General features: G+C 45.2%; 1 protein-coding gene across 1 annotated transcript in view; it reads right to left on the minus strand.

Moving 5' to 3' along the window:
- Positions 1-11,263: 11,263 nt before the first annotated feature.
- TMEM132B (transmembrane protein 132B) overlaps positions 11,264-26,084 on the minus strand; it is a 140,852-nt gene continuing 126,031 nt past the window's right edge. Inside the window, exons 6-9 of the mRNA XM_044440945.1 lie at positions 22,356-22,561; positions 15,955-16,228; positions 13,840-14,031; positions 11,264-12,418 (exon numbers count right to left, since the gene is read on the minus strand). Of these exons, the coding sequence (XP_044296880.1) occupies positions 11,264-12,418; positions 13,840-14,031; positions 15,955-16,228; positions 22,356-22,561 (1,827 nt within the window). The remainder of the gene's footprint in view (positions 12,419-13,839; positions 14,032-15,954; positions 16,229-22,355; positions 22,562-26,084) is intronic.

Here is a 26,084-nt window from a genome sequence, read left to right on the forward strand (position 1 = left end):
GATTTTTAAGATCTACCTAGGGAGGACCTTTTAACATCGAGAAGGGAGGACAGAGCTGAACACGAAACGAACACATTGTTTCATAACTAATCAGGAACATTAGGCCTGAGAAATGTTGGAAAATAAAAAGCTATAACCCGAGGCACTCCTGTCTCCTCTCCTTTTTCCCCCACCCTCTCCGCCTTTCGTGCTAATTTGGGGTTTTGTTTTTCAGCTGAGCTCTTCTGCTCAATGAACTGGTTCCGATTTCATGGGTCACTAAACCGTGACTACAGGAGAAAGGACAGGCCATGCATTTTCTCAGGGGGGACAATGGAAACAGGGAGAATCCTAACCTTGCTCAGCAGGATGTTTAGAATGAGGACAGAGTGCTTGGGGTGCCCAAAGGGCCCGCTGGCCCATCCTGCTGCATCCACATTTCCAAGAGCGATGTGATGGGCTCTCCACCAACCTTTCCCACTTGCTGAGATTTGGTGCAGTGATCAGTTTTGAAGAGCATGTGCTCCTCATGCTGGCCCCCATAGCCACAGGCCCAACAAGACTCAATCTTTTTCGGCAGCTGCCTGCCGATCCATATCAACAAATCCTTTCATCTCCTCCAAGAGCTTCTGAGCTTTGGCCAAGCTTCTAGAATCATAGAATAGTAGAGTTGGAAGGGGCCATGAAGGCTATCGAGTCCAACCCCCTGCTGTTGCAGGACACCACATTACGCCATCCCACTCAGAGGGCTGTCCAGTTTCTTTCTGAATGTCTCCTGTGTGGGAGAGCCCACCACCAGTCCAGGCAGCTGGTTCCACTGTCATATTGCTCTGACAGAGAGGAAGCTCTTCCTGATGTCCAGCCTGAATCTGGGTTGTTGCAACTTGAATTGATTATTCCGTGTCCTACACTCTGGCATCAGCAAGAAGAGATCTTGGCCTTCCTCTTTGTGACAGGCTTCGAAGTGCTTATAGAGGGATACCATGTCCCTGCTCAATCTTCTCAAGGCCGAACATGCCCAGTTCCCTCAGTCTCTCCTCCCAGGGCAGTGTTTTCAAACCCTGGATCATTTCTGTTGCCCTCATCTGGTCCCTTTCTAATTTACCTGCATCTTTCTTAAATCTTGGTGCCCAGAACTGGACACAGTATTCCAGGTGAGGTCTGACTAGTGAGGAGTATAGAGGAACTACTGCTAGGCAGTAGTAGTTCCTGTGTCTCCATTTCCTGTTCAAGATCAAGCCAGTCCATAATATTATGTGCTGCAACAGGGAATGATGTATTGTTGCTAGGAAAATTCAATCCCCCACAACTCTGCCACGGTGGAGATTTTCGGTGACCTGATGGGTCAACAGTTGAGAGCAGTGTATTTGCACTGAAATGAGGGGATTGTTTATAGCCGAAGGGGAGTCTCTTATCACCACAACCTGGAACCCTCCTGTGGTGTCCTCTGTGTGTGGTTCCTTGGCTGAGCAGACCACTCATTACTTAGAGAGAAAGACACACACACATATACCCTGCTCCCCACAACCCGTCTCTCCTTCCCTGCTCTCCTGAGAAAGACCAGCAGTCTCCGCAAAACTCATCTGGCTTTATCCAAAGTGTGTCTTGCCCACATTTGGTGATGACCAAGGCAGTTCCATTGGAAGCAGCCTCATCTTCAAGCTGGACCATTGGTTCGCTTACTTCAGTGCAGTCTTTATTTTTGGCAGCAGTTCTTCCAGGTTTCTCATCCCCACCTGGAGTTGAGAGGATCCAACCTGACACATCCTGCATGTGAAGCGTATGTTCTTCTATGGAATTGTGGCCCATCCATTTTGCTTTACCTTCATGTTCCACCAGGTAATTCACCAAACGCGGAAGAGATGGGGAACAAGGGAAGCGTTAGGAAGATTTCTCCTAACATTTTCTTAAATCGGTCCTCTAGTTTACTCTGTCCTTCCTTTCATTGTTTGAGCATTTTGACTTGACCAGAGTTTCTCAGACCACCCCTAGTTCTGCAACTGCAGCATGGGCGGTTCCTCACAGTCTTCAGTTCCTTCACTTCAGCTGCATGTTTCTCAGTGCACGCATTCACACTGGTGGTGTGGTGGAAGTCACAAAGAAGAGTCACAAAAGGTACCATTTGCAGATCTCTGTTCCAACTAAACACGCGTAAGATTGCATCTAAATTATTTGGAGGGCTGGACTTGCATGGCAAACAGAAAAACAAAATGGAGACAGACAGATGGACGGTTTGACAGGCAGACAGACAGAGAGTCAGACATTATAATAATTAATAATTCCTACAGGCCATGTGTCAGAGATTAATCCAAACATGCACTCATTCATTTGTTTGGCTCCTACCTTTCATTTACTCCAAAACTAAAATAAATAGCGCTTATAAAACACCCTGTTCTGCAATATATTGAGGATAAAATAAAGTCTGCCATCAAAATTAATTTTCTATTGAGGGAGGGTTATTTTTGTTTCCCAAAACAGAGTTTGATTTCTGCAGTGCGTTCAGTGACATCTGTTCCCAAGATGATTTCTCTTCGTCGGAGACTTTTGTCAGTATTTTTAATAAGTTTGTAATTCCTTTGTGGCACAAAGGCACAGAGGCTCTGGTAGGGTTATGATAAGCAGGAATCACATCTCTGTTTATAGCTTTGAAATATTCCCTTTTAATAACAAAACAAAACCCAGTCGCAGTAATTCATGATTTTCTCCTGTTGTGTTGTTGATAATTAGCAATCTCTTGTCATATTTCCAGGGTTAGAACATTCATTCATTCATTCATTCATCCATTTATTCATTCATCCATCCATCCATTCATTCATTCATTCATCTTTCTATCCAGAAATCTTGCATTCTGTTTAATTATTATTATTAATCATACATATGGACCCAGACATTGTTGCCAATAGTCAGCAAACATGAATATGTGGTCAAAACATCTGGGGGTCACCAGGCTGGAAAAGCTGAGCTGAAACATCTTCCAGAGTTTGCAGTGCAATCCTGTATAGATCAGCTCCACAATGAATCCCATAGAATTCAATGGGAATTATAGGACATGGATAGGACACTGGGAAGTACAGGAGTGTCCAACAAGAGGCCTGGCAGATGTTGCTCTACAGAAGCCATTCCCAACCTGGCGCCTTCCAGATGTGTAGGCTACAACTCCCAGCAGCCCCAGTGAGTTCTGCTCTCTGGGGCTGCTCAAATTCCAGCCCTACCTGTCTGGAGTGCACCAAGCTGGGACAGGCTCTTATATCTCAACACCCGGTGAATACACTGGCCAAGGCTGACCGGAGTGGTCCTCCAGCAGAATCTGTGATCCACACACTCTGCATCCCACTGTAACCAGTTTCTTCTGAGTAAACCCTGCCGAACTCAATTGAATTTGTTTCTGAGACACAAGGTAGGTGACCTGAGTTGTTTTCCAATTTGGGAGGACCATAATATGGGTTTCCTGCTCCATGGACCATCTCTCAGTCAGACTGGCAGAGTTCATCCCGCCACAACTACCAGAACCATTTTCCAGAACATACATCCTTCCTAGAGACTGATGAATCAGTCAAGTTCTGCTTCTGGTTTTCCTTCCTTAAATTTAGATCATTGCATCCCCATGTTCATTGGCTATACAAAAAATAAAAATAGAAATCACTTAAAATACGTGCACACATTTGTGTATACTATTTGTCTAAATTTTGCATCCATATAATGAATATTTATGATTTCCACAAACATATGTATTTTGGTATCTCCTTTCTCTGAATTTATACATTTTGACATGCTTCTTTACTGAATTTTACCCTACTGTAAAATTCCACCAATGTGCTTTCCAATTATACCCAGGGGAGAAATGAGGCACCTGGGGGAATGAGAGGGAGGGATTGTTACGGAAGCCCCGCTATGGGGCACTTTATCAAAATGACCCTCCAACCTGAATCCATGCCTGCCAAAAACATTCTGTGACAACAATCTGATGCACACCCTCTGAGAAAGTCCCAGAGGGAACTCAGAGAGACTGACCTTTGAAGAGAAATGTGTAGGCCTTCACTCTTAGCAAACCACCAATACAGGGGATGTTGAACTCTTTTTAGCCTGAGGGCCAAATTTCAAGAAGATTCTTGGGGACCATGTCCCAGGGAAGGGGAAGGTGAAGGCAAAAGAGAAGGACCAAAACTACCAAGCCTATTTTAGCTTAAGGTTTCTTACCATCAGTAACTCAGCCTTAGGAGAAGCATTTCAATGTTTTAAAAGTAATGGAGATGAAATCAACAAAATTTGGGAAACCATCGAATGTTTGGGGGTTGGGAGAAACAGCTGAGGCCTGGGAAAGGGTGTAGAGCCTTTTGAGAAACCCCAGAATTGGAGGGCAGGGTTTGGCCTTCAAGTCTGAGGTTCTAGCACCCCCTTATCAATGAAGCACAGATGTTCAATTCAATGCACACAGAATTAAATATCTGGGCACCCCACAATATACTTATTTCCATGCTTTGATGCGATGGATCCATCAAAGCTTGAATGCCGAGACATACAACAGCATATCTGAACACAGTATAGATAAGAGAACTGCCAACAGGGGTCATTCAAGCCTGTTTGGGCCCAACATATCCCCTACCCTCTTCTGGTCCAATAATGGGAAGTGGGCCAAGATGGGATGGTCTCAAAGACTGACTGTGATTTACACATTAAAAAAAGACTGCAAAGAGAATTTGCACAAATCATGTGGCTTGCGCAAATCAGACACCAAAACACTACATCATTCCTGTGTGATTTCTGCAACATCTTAGTTTGTGCAAATTTCCTCAGTGTCTTCTTTTTTTAAGTGTCCAGGAGCTAGTTCAGCTTAAAGCACAAATACAGCAGATCTCCATCCTTCGCACCCATAGATACTTTAAAAATGGCTTCTTTTACATGTTCTGGGTGCAATATAGAATTCTGATAGGTCGGCGCTCCATTTCCCAAGCTGTGGGGCTGTTAAAGATGTTGCTTGGACATATGCTTGGCTCATATTAGCCACACAATCATATTATTATGCTGGGACTAGGTCTGAATGTGTATAATCTCCATGCCTGTTGTATTTTGGTGCAGGCTTGGAATTGAATTTGCAGCAGTCTTTTGGAATTAGAACAAAAAGCCCCTGCAAGAAATCAAAGTCACACTTCAACATGCCCTTATTTTACAGTAGGCTGTGAAAATGACATGAATCCTGATTTCTAGGTTTGCAGAAATTTCAAAGTGTGGCTATTTTAACTGCTTAAATAATTAACTACTACTAAAAGCCCTTTTTTCTAGGTTTGTTCTTGGGAAAGGGTAATAGAACTCCTACCGGAGAGCAAAGCAATCAAAATGCAAGGTTAATCTAGAGACTGCACTAGATGTCTTTTGATCTTGACAGTTTCAAAGCTTCAACTGTCTAAAAATATGTTAAAATAGAGATCTTTTAATTGTTGGCTGAATATCCTGAAAGCTTATCAAATGAATATTTCCCTCCTTCCTCCTCCTTCGTATCTCCCTCTCTCTTCAAAGCACAAAGGAGTCCTTCAGAATAATGTTACCTATAACAATAGTTGTCCCTGGTGGCATTTCTTTAGTACTGAAAGTGGTGGAACTTAGCTAGCTCAAATTTGGATAGACCTGTGCCGGAGGTTGCCTGAAGTACTGATCCACCCGGCTTAGGATGGCTCTTGAGGGGCTCAGACTTAGGGATGTGTCAGGAATCTGGTTTAGGAGTCCAGATCTGTCAGATGTCCTCAACACAGCTTCCCAAACTCCAGTCCTCCTCCTCTCTTCCTTAAGTCCACCTCACACATTTTGCTATTCACAAAATGACTCTGACTTCACAGCTGGGGATCCCCTTAGGTATCCCTCCCTCACCACGCCAGTGGCTTCTCTGAGATCATAACTCATTCCAACTTATGACAGTCAGCTGAAATCCACACAACATGGCACTCTTTGTCACAGCTCACAGTAGCCCACAAATGCGCAACTTAAAAATGAGTGCCAAAAATGCTCAGAATCATACAACAGTTGGAAGGGGCCTAGCAGGCCATCAGGCCCAACTGCCTGCCCAATGCAGGACTCAAGGCACCCATCCAGATCACAACCCAGCCCAACCCTGCTTAGCTTCCAAGATTAGGCAGGATCAGACTCTTCAGGCTATCGCGTTCCCTAATGTGTGCATTGAAGTATGTCTTTAAAACAACATACATGGATTTTCACAAATATCAGTTCAAAGCTGTGGTGCTGAATGAGGGGAGAGGATGAGTATTTTATTTCCCAATGGCACTTTTTGGAGGAAAACCAACCACTAACCCACCTTCCAAGCAGCATGGAACCCACTGTTTTCCATAGGCTGGATGGTCATCCTTAGAAAAGTAATGCCAGGGCATGGGTTGCTGTTGGACTACAACACCCCCCCATCCCTCAGCACTGGCCATGCTGGCCGGGGCCAATGGGAGTGATAGTCCCACAACATCTGGAGGAGCATGAGAGAGGAAACCAAGAGCCTTTCCAACTGCACAGAACCAGAGCCTCGCTCAGTACAAATCTCCTTCTCTCCCCAGGTCTATACAACACAATAGCCAAACAATCATATCCCACATAGAAACAGAGTGAGTCAGAAGGGGCCTCCCAGGCCATCTAGTCTGACCTCTGGCACCAGCCAGCTCTGCTCACAACATGCCCACCATGTGGACGTCCAGCCTATCCTTGAACACCCGCACCGATGGGGCCTCAATGACCTCCCGTGGAAGCCCATTCCACACCCTTGGGGTCCTCACTGTCAGGAACTGCTTCCTTGCATCCAAATGGAACCTTGGCTCCCTGAGCTTTGCTCCATTGGAGCACGTCCTGCCTCCATCTCCATCTCCTTGCCTATTTCGTCTCAAGCAACCATTGCCATGGCCTGCATTCAGGCTTTCTGGAGCACACGGTATTCGGCACAATTTTCGGCCTTGGGGATGCTGAGCTAGGTTAAGACAGCTAGATTAAGCCAGCTTCAAAATGGCTTTTCTCCTTTTCCCACTCAGAACACCCAACGGTGGCACTGGAACTTCTAAAATCAACCCCAAAATAACCAGAAGTGGCACAGGTTCTACTGATCTGCCCTGTTCAGGACTCAAGCTTACCTGTAGAAGTGCCGAAGCCCCACTGAATGAGTAGTGGGTCCCCCAGGTTCATGGTCACAATAGGATGGTACTGTGTTTTCAGAGCTGGACGGCTGACCGTTCTTTATTTTGGTCCTGCAACCCAGATGTTCCAGGGTCAAGCTAAACATGCATCAGCTCTTGATAGAGCCTAATCTGAATGTCAGTGGTATCCTTGTTAATTTATCTCTAGACTATAAAACGTGGTGCTTGTAATTTTGTAAGATGGTCGGCTATAAATAAACATCAGTCATTTTTCCATCCCCACATTTCAATTTTATTTTGTTTACCACCTTGTGTGATAAAGTACTCTGAACAACTCAAAAGCTTGCGCACTGTTTTATGACCATAGTGTAGATGAAGAGTTGTCCTAATCTAATCTTGTTTCACTTTTAACTGCAGTTGTTTCTCAATTTCCCGTGGGCTTAATCTGTTCATAAGTTATTTATTACTATTCTTCCACAGTGGATCTTGAGATGATGTACATGGTGTTCCCAAGCAGTTGGTCACCCATCTAGGCATTGACGAAGGCCAGGCCTGCTTAATCCAACATGGTGGGTACATCATGGGCCATCAGTTTTTGGTAATGTAAACCATCCTTCCCCAAAGTTGTCTTAAACCACAGCTCCTGTCAGCCCTAGCCAACATGGCCAATGGTCAGGGAGGATAGCTGTAGTCCAAAATTTTTAGAGAGCAGCAGTTTGGGGGATGCATTCAAAGTCAAAACCCAGAATGGTTGGTAAAATACTCTCTTCTCAGCCTCCTGCCTCCCTGCCATTTTTGTCTTTAAAAATGTATATCTACTTTCCCAGTAAGAAGATAGAACTTCCTCTAGTGAAAGATTTGCACCTTTTCTGTATTTTTCTAAGAACGAAAGAAACCGAAGAGATATCAGTAGGGACTAATACCAAGCAGCTACAAAAACAAGCCTTCAAACATACAAATTAGGGCTGTCAGATAATTTAAAGAAAATCGAATGAATCAATCCTATGAGTTTTAATGGATTAACCAGTTAATGAATTGATTAAAGGTAAAGGTTTCCTCTTGACATTAAAGTCCAGTCATGTCTGACTCTAGGGGGCGGTGCTCATCTCCATTTCCTAGCCAAGGGAGCCAGTCCGCAGACAGTCACCATGATCATGTGGCCGGCATGACTAAACACCAAAGTGCACAGAATGCTGTTACCTGCCCACCGAAGTGGTACCTTTTTATCTACTTGCATTTGCATGCTTTCGAACTGCAAGGTTGGCAGTAGCTGGGACAGAGCAATGGGAACTCACCCCGTTGTGCAGATTCGAACCGGCGACCTTCCGATCAACCAGCCCAGCAGCACAGCAGTTTAAACCAGTGCGCCACCTGCACCCCAATGAATTGATTAGTCCAGTATAACTTTGCATATAAGCAAAACACAGTGGTGGTGAAGAACAAAGCGTACTTTTTGTTTGGCTTTTTCAATTTTGCATCTTAGGAGAGGCATCTTGTATGTTAAACAAGACGTACCCTCCTGCACAGTGGTGGAGTGGCAGAGCTCATCAAAATACTGCATAACCGGCAGGAAACTTCACTTACTAGAACCCAGATATAGGGGCATGCAAGTAGTCCAATGAGGGGTGACGAATCTGAGATGAGCCAGCTGATGGACTTTCATCCCTAAGATGTTCCATGCATTGCATATTAAAAAAGAAAGAAAGAGGAAATTTGAGGAAATTGTACTATTCATGTTATGAGCACAAATTGGAAGCCAAAAATCATACAGGTCAAGCAAGCTTCGTGGAAATCCTACTGAAACTATGGGGTTTCCAGCAAATCAGGTAGGACATGGTATTTGCACAAATAGCATTTGCACAAATTGTGCAATTCGTGCGAATTGATGTAGTATTTAGAAGAAAATATGCAAACCATTTTTCTCAGAGGAGGACATCTATGAGGGAGGGAACAGCCTGGCTCAGCCCACTTCCAATCCTTGGATTGGAAGCAAGCAGAAAGTCTCTTGAACTTAAGCTGACCTCCCCAGTATCAGTGCATCCCTACCTAGAGAAACGTGTCCAGGTGTGCAAGGAAGGAGGTGGAGCAAGTTCAAAACGTGCATTCGGGAAGCAAAAACTTTTACAACTATAAATCTACCTCTGAGTTTCCACAGGTCAGGCATTTCAGCACAGCACTCTCAAACTGGACAGGAAAGTTTCTTAAAGACTTGCTTGGTCAAAGAAAATCAACTGATTCTCAGATTTTACAGTGATTCGTCACGGTGAGAATTTCTGCGCACATTTGCAGCTTAACCTGCAATTTTTAAATGAGGAGAAGCCAGCAACTCTCAAAACCCTTCCTCATCTCCCCCAGTGGCCTACCAAGATATCCGGATCGGCTTTCAACACACACACACACCCCACAAAGAAGCAGTGCTGAGCAAAATGCCCAATTTATTAGCATCCTATGTAGAGTTCTCTGGGAGTGAGTTCGTCGATCTCAGTAAAGTTTGTTTTTACTGCAGAGGCTCCACTTGTGTAACATGTTGAGCTTTCACTAAGCCTCTGCTTTCATTTTGAACATATAAGGCAAACAGCTTTGCAAAAATTATCATTTAAACAGCTACCATGAAAAAGGAACGCCATCAAAGGAAAGGTAAGAATTAGCCAGCCTCTGCTTAGTCGTTTTCTCTGGTTTGCTTTATGCTGAGTAATACATTTTAGATCTATTTGGTCCGGATTTACTGATTTTGCCCCCTCTGGACCCTGAAGTCAAAGTACCCCTCTTTCCGATCGTGCAAAGTGATTTGTGGTCTAAAAAGACACTTTCAACAGCAAGTGTATATTTGAAAAATGTGCATAAAGAAATGAGTACTTTGGGGAAATGTGCACAAATATGCTTTAATCCACAGGATAAGACTGTGTACATTTCAAAGATGCACACACTTGATGCATACAGTTGGAAAAATATGCACAAAAATACACATGGATAATCATAGGCTAAGGGAAAAAAATGCAAAGTTGCAGTCTGGTATGGCCTCGTGTTGAAACAAGCTTCAAGGTGGAAGTCAGAGAATTTTGGCAGGTTTGGCTTTCATGGATTCTAACCTCCCCAGTTGGGAATGTGAGGAGAATCTGTCCCATTCTTTCACTGAAAAGGGTTTCGGGGCTGCACATCTACCAGATATCCCTCCAGTGCACCACTGGTCAAACGCGTGAGAAAAAAGGGGAAATGCCTTCACTGAGATGCATTGTTAAGTACTTTCATTGAAAACATTCCAGGTGCAATCCCATGCAATTCAGGACAGAAAAAAGGCTTCCGACACCAATAATGGGATTTTTCGGACCTTTTCTGTCTAAAAGTACATAGGAATGAGTCCTTAACGTTTTTGGAGAAATCTGCCCAATTAGTAATGGGGCACATGTTCCATCATTCACATTTGTATTTGATTTATTCAGCAAACAATGCAGCCCTAATCGGAAACTACTGCAGTATACTTTGGTACAACCAGAGTGGGAAAAGGCTCTTCCAAAGAAATTATGTAAATATATCCTAAAACCAAGAAAGCTATATAAATAGTACAGTGAAACAAATTAATCACCAGGATAAATATATATATTTTTGAGAAGGAAAGGAGAAAAAAAACCTAAATGGATGTATCTGCCTGTATTTCTTATAAACAGATTCAATGAGGCCGATTCATTCTGATCCTTCGAGAGGAGCCTAGATTCTGGCTGTAAGCAGAGAATATTTACTGTGCTTTTATAAAGAGTGTTTGCTAGAAAAGAAATCACCACCCCACCCCCAAAATTGTTCATTTTCCAAAGTAGTAACTCATCATAACATGACACACCAACCCATCTTCTCCAAGTCTGTGTGCAGGTGGATCGGCATCCAGGGGTACAACCCAATAGCTGGCTCCATGCACCCCCTCCAAGGTTTGCATGTCATTGCTCTGGAGGTGTGCACAGCCTCTGATGAAACAGGGGGTGACACCGCCAGTATTTTCCTGCACTTGACCAAATGGATACAAAGTTGTTATCGCTGGACCTCCCAAAAATGCGGAGAGCCTTCTCCTATTGCTGGCTGGGTTGGACCCTCATCCTTAAAACAGAAGGCATAAAGGTGAATACAAACATAAGAAAGTTCATATATTTATATAATTGTGTGTGTTTGTCTTTGTTTTACATATTGTCCTGCAGCCGTTCCATATAGTCTCTAAGTTCCTGGGAATCTCCTAAGTTCATATCTTGACACACCCATTTGATATTATCGTCACTGTCAAACAGAATGGAGTTGGTATAGGGTCCCCCATCCTCTGGCAGGATGGTGGTGTAGGAAGTGAATTTGACTCTTTTCCGCTTGGGCCCAGGAGGATTGATCGGTTCATTTTTGAGATCTTTCTCACAAACATATTCTGCGGACCGAAGGATCTGGTTGTGGAAGTTCTTCTGAGAGCTCCCGTTGAGGAGGAAATTGCTCTCCTCAAAGTGCATCCCTCGGTCTATCATGGTGGTGCACTCCTCTGAGGGGAGCGAGATGTCCACCGGATTCTCCAGGAGTTCCACCTCGTTTCCCAGCCACACCCAGTCATGGGAGTGTGGGATGTTGCCTTGCTCACTGACGGAAAACCGTTTGTGCCTGTACTTCCAAGCAAATGCCACGCAGTTTATTAAGAAGACTAAGATGGCTAAGCAGAAGACACACAGGAGAGCGTACATGCCGATCTCGAGATCTGTCAAACCCCTGGATGCAAACGTGAGGTCACTGGGATTGTTCTGCCCAGGAACATCAACTTGCATGGGAAAACTAGTAAAGGAGGTTGGACCACCGTGTATCTGGATATCTCCATGGGTGTTTTTCTGCTGGATGGGAGGTTTAGAAGTTGTGCTTTGGTTGGTCATATCTTCTTGATTCATGGAGGCTCCAGGCTTGGACCAGTCTTGCCCCGACCTTTCCTGTTCCAATGACTTCTCAATAGAATTGTCCCCATGGCTTTTATAGCCAGCCTCAGCATCTTCCACATCATTGGCATCCCCTTTGTGGTCAGCATCCTTCTGACCAAACTTGACCTTGATACTTCCTTTCCCAACTGCCAGGCTGCTCTTCCGCTTTGACTTCTGGCAAGGCTCACTGATCACCATTTCAATTTTGACAAGTGGACCATGGCCTTCCCCTTCTGCCACCACCACGGGCCAGTCATCCTCCTGACTTTGGTGGACGGAGACCACCATCTCATCCAGTGATGTGATGGCGAGAGAGAAGTCCTTTGCATCATATATGTCCAAGGGTGTCACAGTGCCGTCGCTGAACAAAATCCAAGCACTGACCGCAGCTTCCTACAGTAGGAAATGGGAGTGGGAAGATACAAGCACAAAAGCTGAGCGGCTGCACTGCCTGAAACAGTGCCATCACGGAAGGATCTAATAAGCAAGAAAGTGACGGTCAAATTTCTTTGATTTTATGCACCAATTTACGGTGCAATCCCTTTCAGTACTAAAAAGTCTGGACAGTCATGAGATCTCCCAGAAAGCTGGATCTCCTACCTTGGACCACTCTCCCCCGGCATGGTCAGAGCCAGCACAGAAGGAGACACACTTGTGGTGTCTTCAAGTCACAAGAGGGACAGGTTTCCGGGGGCATTCAGAGGTGCAGAGAGTCGAGGAAACAGGCAGTGCCATGACAGCCAACTTGGGCCTCACTTTCCCTGCCTTGCACTCCAAGCCGTGACACTTGGATGGCCGAAATCGACTATCCCTGTGCTTTGCATGGTGCAAAGGGTCTGGAGTTGACCTTCCCCTCCACGTTCCTTCTGCCCTGCCTGGGACGACCCAAGTCCTCTGAGCTTGGAGGACTGGACTGTCTCGATGGGACCATTCCTTTCACGCATTTGCATGCTTTTGACTGTATTGAAGAAAATCTCTGCATAGCTTACATAAAAATACAATTGCTTGCTTGCTTGCTTTCAAGAAAATGGCAGTCACAGAGCAGGGAAGGCTTATCATTTTATTTATTTATTTATTTATTTATAACTTTTCTATACCGTCCCAAACTTAGATGCCTCGGGACGGTTTACAACAAATTAATCCTAAAAATAGAAATAACATTTAGGATGGGGATCACAGCATTGGAGGAGAGGAATAACCCTTGGCACCATTTTCTCGGTCTTCAGGAGCTGCTATTTCCCTTCAAGGGGAAGCCTCGCTTTCCCAAGTGAGGCCCAAATGTGGGGATCGTCGCCATGACCAGATTCCAAGCACGATTCTGCATTCAAGAGATCCGATCACTCTTTGCGGTGGAAATGGAGGAAGCCTGAGGAAGTTGACCTCAGATTATCTCCCCCTAAGCACCTCAGCATGCATTCTTTTCTCTTAAAAATCAAGTTGATGTTTCTAGCCCTCATAGATCGCGTAATGGACAAGCGGAATCCTTCATCGACATCATCCCACCTTTCTGCTTTTCAAGTACACGGAGGCAGATTTGCTACACTTGCACTTATGTGCAACCACTTTCCAGCTTTGCTCCCCTGCCCCTAATCCTAACCCTAGACCCAAGCCAAGCTTTGTAGCTGCCTCCCTCAATTTCACTGGGGCTGTGGGTATTTACCTGAAGTATAGATGAGCTTGTCCCTTGAGTTATCTTCCTTCTGACATCCTCTGTTTATCTTGTGGCCTTTCAGTCACTGATGAAATTACGCTACTCTGCTCTTCTAATTGACTTTGATGGCAAGTCTTTAGTCTTGAACCCAGCCCCCTCTCACCTGCTTTGGTGAATGAAGAATATCTGACGCCGATGCCGTCGCTACGATCACCCTCTTGTTCCCTTTACTTGTCTGGAGGGAGAGGGACAAGCCTGCCACGAGTTGAACTCCAAGGTCCGTAATGGTCACTCGGTCTTCCAGGACAATCACTGTCTTCTCGGCCAAAATGGAATCAGAGAGGGGAGAAAGGACCTTTTAAAAAGAAAGACAGATTCCCATGAAAGAGCCATCGGCCAGCCCAGAGCCAGAGATCGTATGTTGTGGCTAAGCAGGGATCAGAGATGCTCTGTATCTAATCCCATTTCTCCCACAGGAGGGACAAGCAGCAATGGAAAATTGGTTCCATCTAAGCTTGGCGGACTTTCAACCTGTTTCTGACCCAATGACCAAAAGGGAACCTATTGGAAGGTGGCATTCTGCAGAATTGCTCAGGGAAGCAACCTCCTCTTGCTTTATAAGCACACATCCCATATGCCAGCCTTCAGCCTTACATGTCACAAGACTTCAGCCCTCAGGCCAAAAGAAAGGCCATCCTGCGTAAGGAAGTTTGCAGGCTGCAACCCTCGTTGCAGAAAGCGGTGCATGAAATCTGCAGTAAGTCATGGGGCATAAGAACTTGCTTACGGGAATATTTTACGGAGTCCATCTAGTTTGCAGCTGTGGAAAGCCCACCAGGACATGCTAGGGGTCTCCTCTGCTTTGATCTCTCCTCCGTATTACCCTTCGTGCTGCATTAACAAAAGAAAACTGGCACTAGTCACATTTGGGGTCACTGTTGACCCCAGATGAAAGCGCCTCAGGCTAGGAAAATGCTGGATATGAAAAGCTTTTGTTCTGGCTGACTTTTTTCCCAGGAGGCTTCTTCAGGCAGCCTAAGAACGGCTTTCAGCTCTCAGCAAATACAGATAATTTCAGGTTGAGTCCCTCCTAACACTTATGTGTAACAGAAAATCTGCATAACAATTCTTGGCCCGCTGACCCTTTCTGTGCATAAGAATAGTTTGGCCTACTAACTTCAAAAAATCAAAGCAAAGCCTTCACTGGATGGATTTTAATTCTGCCTGCTGGATTTTTTAGCTAAGAAACTTTGCGTTCAGAGAGAGACTCGGAGCTGCACTGAACTTTCTTGTTTGGAGCCTATTGTTAGGAGTCAAAAGTACAATATAGAACTATTCCTATAAAGTCTCTAGGGTATATTTGGGCATCAGACATATTTGGTTATGATGCAGGGAGTGAGGGCTAGAGGCTGAATTCTGGGGACATTTTAGATTATAGACAAATTATGAGCATGTCCTAGAATAGCGGGCCCAACTTTTTTAACTTGCATATGGCTGGGCAGCCCATATCCATAAATTGTATCCTTTAGATTAGCAAAACATCTACAATTAATATAGTTGCTGCTATTTCAAATTTATGTGTTGTAACTGTAAATAAAATGGAATAATAAGATGAACAGACAGTACATGCATATATTTACATACAAAACTCAAAGATACAAGGAATTCAAGTAAATACATCCCAGATTACATAAAAACTATATTACTTTAATTAATACATTAAATTTGCTAGTTTAATTTATTAACAACTGAAAAATATCGTATGTTTTGATAGTTATAAAAGAGAGCAAATATTTTAGATGCAACAAATGTTTCAAGCAGTCCTTGAGCTTGTTTTGAGACACAGGTTTTGGAAATCTGGTTCAACTGATGTAAGATACAGTTTTAAATCTGGAACTGCATTCAGCTTACTATGGTATTTATTTTTATGACGGTATAAGAAGAGAAAGCCCTCTCACCAATCCCCACCATTGACCAAAATAACAAAGCAAGGGAAGGGGGCTTTTCTGAAGGTTAAATACTGAAGAAAACTTGTTCTGCACCTCATCATAATGTTTAATTAATTTTCCAAATCATGACCTGTACCCCTAAATGCCCTGGTTCATACTGCTGGGAGTACACATACCCCAGGTTGGGAATCACTGTCCCAGAAGGACAAGTCAGTAGAATTACTTCCGTGAAAATTACAGTACAGGGCATGAACCCAGGAGGTGCCAGATTCCCTGCAATGCAGCTCGGCAGCTAAGCTTTCTACAGACATTCAGCCGCGCCTTCGTACCTGAACCGTTGTAATTCCTTGCTCCCGTCCAATCAGAATTCGGCCCCCATGTAGCTTGGCTACTTTGGATTCTTCCACCTTCATGAACTCAGCTACGAGGTCGGTGATGTCGAACTGCCACTCAGAGCCAATCATGTACGTCAGCTGGCCGCCAAGCTCGGACGATTCCACCACAAACTGGGTCAGAACACGCACCATGGCATGCTGGTACTGGAGGGTGCACCCTCTGCCTTTCTTCTCATCATCCTCTTCCTCCTCACTGTCTCGGGTAGGCCTGTAAACACATAGGTAGCACACCTGCAACTCTGCAGAGACGCTTGTGGAGATTGCAAGTTCCATGCTGGAGCACCTCCTTTGTTTGTGGAAAGCTGCCCGTTCAACCCCGCACTGCATTTCCAGGTGGGGCTGAAAAAACACCTGCTGGAAAACCTAGAGAACCACTGCAGCAGTTCGGGTCGACCATATTGGGCTAGACGGAGGAAGAGTTTGCCTTATCCTGCAGCAGCTTCTTGTGCCCCTGTTTACTGTCAAACAACACCTGTGTTACATTTTGAATCGTGTGGAATCTCATTTGCTAACTGTTCAGCCAGCCTCGCCATCTGATTCTGGCCTGTGTCACTCACACATGTGTTTATTCAAAAGTCTGCTTCATCCAATTTCTGCATTAATCTGTGACTTTTAAAAAATCTGCATGAAAATCCTTCGTTAAATAGGCATGATTGAATGTATTTCTACAAAAGAAATGCGTTCAAAAGATGCATTTCTAAGCGTATCCCATCTGTGGTTCAAGAGGTGCATTTTAAAATGCTTTTGCTGATTCAGACTTTGCCTGATTTGTAATTGTTCAGGGCGCTGCTCTGTTTTACTGTCTTTGTTGCAGTGTTTTAAAGGTACTTATCATTCTATACCATTTTTATATTTGTTTTTGCATTGTACGTGTTTTTGTGTAAACCACTCGGAAATGTAAAGATGTCAAGCCATGGAGAAGCAGCTTAAATAAATCAGAATAATATTAAATAAAACATTTTATGCATTTCCATATGTGATTTGGAACACATTTTGAGGTCAGAACGCTGCTGCAAAATTGGTAAGGGAGCAAAACTCAAAAGATGAGCATGTTCCAATTGGTACATCAGCCCTAGAGGAGAGCAGGGCGTGCGGCCTATGAACAGACTGCAACTTGATGAAGTGCTTGGTGCTGGGCAAGTGGAGATCCCCATTAAGTTCCTTTGCTTTCCTTTGCTCCAGAACAGAGTTCAAAAGCCTCCACTGAATTTCAAGTCTGATTGAAAACTTAGAACTATCCAAGGTCCTGAAACTCTGGCCTTTCTTCATAAACAAGCCAACCTTGAGTGCCCATCGTTCCGGATGGGGTGCCCTACCCAAAGTGCTTTTCTGTCTTTATTCCCCGTTTTCCAATCCCCTTCCCCAGAATTCCCACACTGCAGGTGTCTTTGTTTTCAGCATCCTTTACCTTATCTTCCCCTCCTTCAGCAGCCATGGAATATTGCCCGACATTCCCCAATGTCACAGCAGCTCTGCCAACCACTAGGCTTACAGGTGACATGAGCAAGGGCAGGCCTGTGCCGGGCAGCCTTCAGGCCTGGGGCAGCTACGACAAGCTAGCAGTGTATTCTTCCCTGCATCACAAGGCTCTCTAGCCACTCCTCACAAGCAAGGAACACGAGTCACCTCCCACCTCGCCGTCTACCTTCAGAGGCAATGCCTGAACTTCGGCACCGAGATAATTATTTCCCAGCTGCACAATCAAAATGAATGTTCCGGTGAAGACCATTGGTCTCTGCCAGCGCGGACTTCCCCTTCCCTCTCCCTTCTCTTATCCGACTTAAATTGAAATTTATTCCTTTCAGTTGCTGCAACGCTGGGCTCTTTGACTGTTCCTTTCAGGAGTAGAGTGCTGCTCAACAGCCCCATGAAGTGCATTAGTCATGAGCGTCCGCCTACCTGGAGAGCAGACTTCCATCTGGAAGAGTGGACTCCTCAGATTGCTCCTGGCACATACCCAGATTAAATTACGATCCTCCCATCCACCGCAAATAAGGAGAAAAGTTCCCTGTCTGTCCATAGATTGGCCTGCATTCCTCCTTGGGGATTGTTATTATCTCCTGAGATATATAGGACCCAAATTCTGACTTGCTGATTACATTTTCTATTCATTTCCCATGCAAAGAAATGCAAAGGCAGACTGCAAGGAGACTCTGGGGGTGTAATCGACCGCACAAGCCTAGCTTTCATGATTCGGAGGCAACATATTCACACTGCATACCTCCTTGGTCTTGACTGGAAAATGTCCTCTCCATTCTGTTCAGCAAACCATGTGGCTTTTGCACAAATTGACTGATGCTAATTTGTATAGCATCAGTCAATTTGTGCAAATCGCCATTTGTGCAAATCGCAATTTGTGCAGATTGGCAGCCAGGCAAAAGCATTTCCCTTTACTATGTATTTTAACAACTGATTTTAACTTATATGATTGTCCTTTTAACTCATCACATCGTTAAATAATCACTATGATGTTGTTGCCATTTTATTATCATATTTTATATAATGTTTTTACGGCTTTATTGCTTTTAAGAATTCTGTTTTGATTATTGTTGTAAGCTGCCTAGAGACCCCTGTTGGCAGCATACAAGTGTAAATAAAACAAAATAAAATAAATTGTTCTGGAGCCATGGTAGTTTTGCAAACTTACTTGCACAAAATACATTAGTGGTTAAAATATGCAGAAAGTGTGGGCCCTCTTGCAGACAGAAGCCCACCAAAAATGCAACTTAGCATTTGATTACCAGCTCAGAATATTCCGATTATCCAGTCCGAGTTAGGCAGAACAGCCCTGAGCTCAAAGAAGGCTGCCTTCCCTCTCCCGGTCCATTCCTGGGTGTGTGTGCAGCAGTGATGGAGGGACAGGGGACAGATACGCTTAAACTTCAGGGAGTGGCTGGCAACTGGTGCCGTCTCCAAATCCAGCACTGCTTCCAGAAATGTTCCTCGTGAAAAGGATTGGCAAGGAGTAAAACGGGAGCTGTATGGTCCCAAGAAACAACAAAGGAGAAGAACAGATGTGGGGAGAGAATCCTCCCATCCACAGGACGGCAAACACCCATCGACTTTTACACCTCCATTTCTAGACTGTGAAAGAGAGACGGGCCAGGTTCAAAATGCCCTTTTCCTGTTGCTCCTGGACACCTTGCTGATTAACCTGTTGAGCATTGCTGCTGCTGCTGCTACATGCAATTTCTCTCCCACCTTGCCCTTGATTTACAAGGTTCTCCTACTCTCCGTTTGTGTCCTCACAACAACCTTGTCAGGAAGGCTAGGTTGAGAGTGCCTGACCCAGACTCACCCGGTGAGCTTCACGTTCAAGCAGGGACTAGCACTCGGCCCCCCCAGCCCCGGTCCAACACTGTAACCCCTGTGCCACGTTGGCTTTCACAGTGCCATGCGCTGTCATGCCACTAGGTGGTGCCATCCCAAGGGGCATTCTGGGTGAAAAGATGGCTTCCACTACTGTGACGCAGCAGAACTCAGCACCTTGGGAGGAGCGAAACATGATGTCCAGGGAGGAGGGGGCGGGAGTTCCAGGGAATTTTGTCCCCTGGTTTTGAAAGCCCCCCTCATTTCCTGCAAGAGAATAGAGCCAGTGTTACCCTCTTTCACTGGGACTCTCCTCCACAACCCATGTTGAAGTTGTACTCCTGATCTTCTGAACACCTGGTCCTGCCCAGGGCAGAAGTCCTGGTCAATAAGCCCGGGTTTATCACCCGCGTAAAAGCCTGGTTTCATTTTTTTGGAAGACATTGACCGATCGAGTCACCCCTACAAGTGGATTGTTGAAAAACAAACTTTTCACAGCACTGTCAGAAGCACAAACTTGTGCATGCCCTCATTCAACAGCAACAAAAAAATGGCTGGCAGATGATGCGGCGGGCAATTTTCGCAGCAAATGGCTTCCTGCTTCTATCCCTTTCTGGGGGCAGCAGGGCGGGGGAATGAATTGCTAAAGCTGTGCCCAGTGGCTCAGTGGTAATCGGAATGGCTGATGGTGAGGACAGCCTGCCAGCTTGCAAACAGCAGAGTGACTTGGGCGATGCTCTTTTATTTCAGCTGGCCCAATAAATATGAACTAGACACCTGGGGGGTTAAATCTCATGCACTCAGCATAATGAGTTGAAAGTCAGAACATTTGCACTGGCTAACGGCTGCTGGATGTGAGACGTGATGCATCTGCGACCGTGAGTTTATTCCGGTAATGGATCTGTCGCCACAAAAAGCTCGGCAGACATTTGCACAAGCGAAGTCTCAACAATACGGCAAATGGGAGGCAACCAGATGAGGCAGTTCATCAGCAGAAGGATGGGTTTGTCCTTTCTCTTTACGCCAATGCTGGTGATAACCGTTAAAAGACTCTTGTGTTCCTTTAGAGCCCAGCACATGTTCCATTGGTTCACCCTTTGGCTAACCCCCAGCCATGGAAGGGCAGCTCTCAAGGATAGCAAACTGAGGAAGTCCCAGGCTTGCCTCCTGGCGTCTGTGGTCATGCCACAGTCTGGTGCCAGAAGCTGGAGAAGTCCTCTCCTGGCTAAATCAGCCACACATTTGCACAGTTTTTGGGACGAGGCATGTTCCTACATTCCTAGCTGGTTTTAATCATTCAATTAGGGGCGCTTCTGAAATTTCTCCAAGTGTCACCACACATCTTTGCCATCCAAATCAGCTGCTCATGCTTCTGAAGTAGAACTGATGTTGCTTCCCTTTCTCTTTCAGAATTTGAAAAAGAGCACTCCGCATGGGCAGTTTGCGGCTTCCTTCAGCGCCCTCCATCCATCTTCCACGCACACATATGCACACTGCATGAACATGTACATGGAATGCTAAAACACATGGATAGAACAATCGAGCAAATGAGTAGCGATTGTCGGTCCAGTTGCATCAGGTTCGTTTTGAATGACGCTTTGCCGATGCACAGAAATAAATGCACAATAGCAAAACACCACAGCAGAACATTTTGATGTGATCATATTATTATTATTATTATTATTATTATTATTATTATTATTACATTTCTATGCCGCTCCTTGCCGAATATCAACAGTTCCATGGAGTTTGCTGGTGACAATGATATGAGAGGAGGAGGAGGAGGAGCTGAAGGAAATTTAATATATGTCAAATTGTATTTACGCAAGTCCCAGAATTATTATTATATTTTTAATTATCTCATTTCAGCCAAAATTCAACAGAAATGGAGCAGGGAAACCCCTCAGGACAATAAAAGTAACACAAGATGAGAAGACACGTCTTCTGTAGCTCCAGAGGAAAGAATTAGAACTAACCAGGAGCTGCAACCTGCATTGCAAATCCTGTATTTCCTTCCAACCTTGTAATTCTATGAAAGAACAGCATTTGGTCTGAGTTTCTGTCCCTCCCTGTTGGGCAGAACTTCAGAGGCTCTGAAGAAGCCAAACGAATTTTAATAGCAGTCGTTGAGGATTTTCTTCCATCCTTTGGCTGCCATGTAATTCTGCCCTGAACCGATTCTTGGTGCGCTTGCTTGGGCAATGCAGTGCTCTGTTCCCACAATAACTCTACTGAAGGTATATGTTCTTGGGGGCAGAAATAGGAGCCATGCAAAGTTTTCTGGGGGAAACAAGGACTGACGTGCCTTAAGGATCCAGATCATGAGAAGCAGTGGAACAAGGACAAATGGATTTGATGGACTCGCATGAATTGCCCCGCTGCCTCTGTGTTCTTGTTGCAGGGACACATGAGGAAAAGGGGGCTACTGCTCTCAGAGTCTGGGCTTAGGAACCTTCTACCAGTTCAGCCCATAGGTCCATCTAGTCCCGTGTTGCTAACAAAGACCAACAGTGACTCTCCAGGGTTTCTAGCAGGACCTCCTTGTCCTTCCTGGTGCTGCCCAGGACTGAACCCGAGACCTTCTACATGCAAAGCACAACCTCCACCATTGACCTATGGCTTCCTGCAGGCAACAACAGTGGACAGAATGCTGGGCTAGACAGGCCTTTCGTCTGATCCGCCATGCCCTCGTGGTAGCTCGCAAAAATTAAATAAAGGAGGTATGGCATCAAACGCTTGAACAACACCACAACCCACACTTCAAGGCCAGGCCAGGCCAGGCCAGGATTTTGGCAGGTGTTTATCCTGATGATGAACATGGATTTGCATGCTGAATATTCATAACCGGCCCTGCCAAACCCCGTACTTAAACTGCACGCTTGCAGCAACCAGATGTCGAGGATTAACGCGCAGAGGTGACTGCTATCGCCATCATGCAGCCCTGGTGGGCCTCCCAAAGGGGCCTGGCTAACAAGATACGGTGCTAGAAGGATAGCTGGCCCGATTCGCAGGCACGAAACCCATACCTTTTGTTGGAAGTGACCGGGATCCTCCAGCCCTTGATCTGGCTCAGTTCCGTGTCAGAGATCTCTATTTGCAGAGGAAGTCGTGGGACCCAGACAGTGATTTCGAGCTGGGTGGTGAAATGCTGGTACGTGAAGTTCATGACAGTGCCCACTTTGCTTTTCATTTCCTTCCCATTGACAAAGATGGCATCACAGTTGTCAGAAACCTTGGGGGGAAACACAGCAAGCAGATGCCGAGATTAATCACAAATGGAATAAGGTTGGCTCTAAAGTTCTGTGTGCCCTTCCATAAGACATCTGCAGTGAGCAAAACATTTGCCACCTCCCCAGTAAACTCCTCCACAAGGCTTCTATTGCTTCCATAATCCTTGGTGGATGTTTAATATATATGTGAACTGCTTAGATATTTTATTAAATTAAGTTCTCTGTATGCATTGCAAATAGCTGTACAAATACATAACTTGTCTGTGCCAGTCTAACCAGTACTAAGAAGACAGTGTGGATTAATATCCCAATCAGATGGCTGCCCAGACTTGCTGACAGTGGATTCCCAATTGTTGTCCTCAGAAGATTAGTGGGGGAAATTCAGTATTTGTAGACAAGCTTTCTAAATATGAGATTTATAGATATGAGATGGATTGGTTCCAAAAAGGAATCCACAAGTTTACAAGAGCTGATCATGGCTGTCTGGGAGAGGACATCCTGGAGGACTTTCATTCACGGGGCCAATATAAGTTGGAGATGACTTGGTGGCACATGACAGCAATGACAACAGGCAAGCTTTCCTGAAAGGCACATGGCCAGTATTATCACTTCCTCCTTGCATCTCCTTAACCGTTCCCTATAATGTCTCTTGATGTTGCAAGAGAGTAATTATAGCATGTATCTGAGTTTGGCCTCTCACTTCCTGTGGGGCAATGATGCTGATGGGGCCCAACAGAGTTCACTAAAGCCCTTCATGAAATGAATGCGTTAAGCATGCTCCAGAATCTGGAGATGGAGTGATGTGGAAAGAGTTCCCTGTAGCTAGATGACGCTGCCACCTCAGCACTGTGGCCATGCTAAGACTGTGTGGCAGGTCTCCATGTCTGGAGTCTCCATGTTCACAGGCAGCACATCACCAAAGAACAGGTGCTGGAGAACATGACCAAGCAGGTGATGAGCAAGAGGGCGATATCTGCTCCGAGTCATCCCATCATGGTGTGAACAGACTGCCCAGTGAGAAAGAGCTCTGGTCTCATCCACCAAAGTTCTTTTGACGTTCTTTCCTTAATATTATGCCCACGGCTTTTGGAGTGTTGGCTTACATACTTTAATGCAAGACCATTCTGTACTTCTCCTTATAGACCACCATCTCCCGAAGAAAAATACTTACCCTAATGTTAGGAAGCCTCTGCCAGTCCTTTTGGCAAACACATGAATGGATCAGGGTATCAAAGTTGACATAAATCAAAGACTACAGCCAACTTAGAGGAAGAGGTGTATACTATTGGAGAGGAAAGGGGACACCAGGAGTCCCATAAAACAAAATGCTCTCTCGCTTGCTTGCTCGCCCTCTCCCCTGCTCTCCCTTCCTCCATATGTACAGTGTTAGTTAAAACTTAGTGCCAAACAACAATCCCTTGATGTGTCACAACACAACCTTCATAAATGGATTGTAAAATGCAGCCATGTAGAGTCTACAGACCATAAAATGGAAGCGGGTGACCCAGAGTGTGTTCTTATTTAATTATTTAAACTTTTACATCCCATCCACTTAGACGGGGGCTCTCCAAATGGTTTACAACAAGATTAAAAACCCAACACAATGAAATAATACGATTGAAAGAAAATAGCCAAATAAAAGCAATAAGCATCCAGCCGATGCCACTGGCACGGGAGTCAGCAGGCTCTCCTGCAGGCAGCCTCGCCCACCTCTCCAATGCTGCCCGAAAAGCATCGTGCAAAACTGGATGTGATCCTCAGGCTGAGAGGAGCTAGACACCCCGAGCTAAGATGGCCTGCTTCTTCCTCCATGACTGATGCTGCACAGTAGCTGCTTCTTCCAGTCCGCACAGGTTTTGAGCACCTGTCACCCTAAATGTTCTTCAGTGGGTGGGAAAATGAATTTCCACCAGCTGCTGCGAACATTGCTGCTAAACCTATTTATGTATTATATTTATATCTCGCCCTTTTCCTTCCAAGGAACTCGAGGAGCAGGAAGGTCTGGGGAAGGTGGCAGGTGAGGCCCATGCCCTGCAAATCAAACCACGCTGGCACTTCATCCTCTGGAAAGCCCTGGTTCCATTGCAGCCTTAGGGCAAAATCGGACGTTAGGCTAGAGGAAGCTTTGGCCTGGTTTAGGAGGGCTCTTCTTGAGTCCTTTGGCTTCTGGGAAATTCTGAGGAGTGGAAGTGTGCTAGGATCCGTCACAGAGGTCTGCAGGTAAGCCTGGGATGCCACCTGTGATAGCGAATCCTCGGCATCTCAGAGACTGGTTGCAAATGCCTACTTGTGGCATTGAGCAATCTGCTGAATGTGTAGATGGTCCATCGCAGGTCTAGGTGGCAAGCAGAATTTTCATATTGCCGCAGCCAGTCTCCCTCTCAACAGGGACGGGCAATTCAGACTTTGCAGCCCTTCCAGCAAATGGAATGGCAGCTGTGACCTCTCGGTCCGAAAAGGCCAGGAAAAAGACAAACTTCATAAAAAGGAGGAGGTGGCACCAAATTACCCAGACCGAGTTAGAAATGCGAATCTTGCAAGCTTGCAGGGCATTCCTGTTAGAACCAACTGAGGATGCAATTCTGAAGCTATTTGGGGGCAATTTTTCAAATGACTTGCCGGCATCAGAGGAAGCCACCTGCTACAAAAGCAGGGAAGGTTAATTACAGCTCAATTCCATTTGACCTCTACAGGCGAGAGATAACGAACTTCCTCTAACAGCCACCTGGCACGAATGTTACACAGTGGCGAATTTCTAAATGGCATCCTGGAACTAAGGGTAGGTGAGCATTTCATTCCTACTTGGTTTTAGTAAGGCTTCATCAGCTTTCGTGAAATTCTCCATCTTAATTACATTCAAAGTTGAGATTTTTAAAAAATGTGGGAGAAACCAAAACAGAGGATGCTTTGATTGCCTTGCTGTGAAAAGTTGAGATGAAAAACTCCGTGCATTCGACCGTACCTGTGCTGTGAATTTGGGCACCCACTTGCTTATTCCACCTCTTCTTCCTCTTCTTTAGCAGCTTTTGTGTACTGCAGGCACTTTCCCTGCTGGGAATAGCTGTGCCTATTGAGTTTGGCAGGTGTCGATGCATGAGAATTTTTACTTAGCTCATTGTTTGCTAAAAACTTAGAAAAACTTTGCAAACTCTCCATACTGAAGAAAGAAAGAAAGAACTTGGGAGTATTTTTATTTTGGTTTTTTGACAGTGAACCTGGAAGGAATCAAAACTGACCCATGCCTAATTGGAACACCCTTTTTGTGAAAAGTTGTGACAATCCAGACTTGCCACACATGTGTCCCATGGGAACCTCCTGCCTGGAAATCTCCTGGCCTCAGTGAACGTAAGAGTCAAAAGCACGTACAGATGCAACTTAGAATGCCAACTTCTCTCCATGTTGCCTTGTTGTGTAAGCCCCCAGATCAGGTCTCCATGCTTATCTCTCTGCTTTGAGCTTCCTTAATTATCTCAGTCTCATCTTAATTTGACCAGCGCTCCCTCAGCACTGCCTTTATGATGGAGC

This window comes from Varanus komodoensis, unplaced genomic scaffold (assembly GCF_004798865.1).
Source record: "Varanus komodoensis strain SLA01 unplaced genomic scaffold, ASM479886v1 scaffold38, whole genome shotgun sequence".
Lineage (NCBI taxonomy): Eukaryota > Metazoa > Chordata > Lepidosauria > Squamata > Varanidae > Varanus > Varanus komodoensis.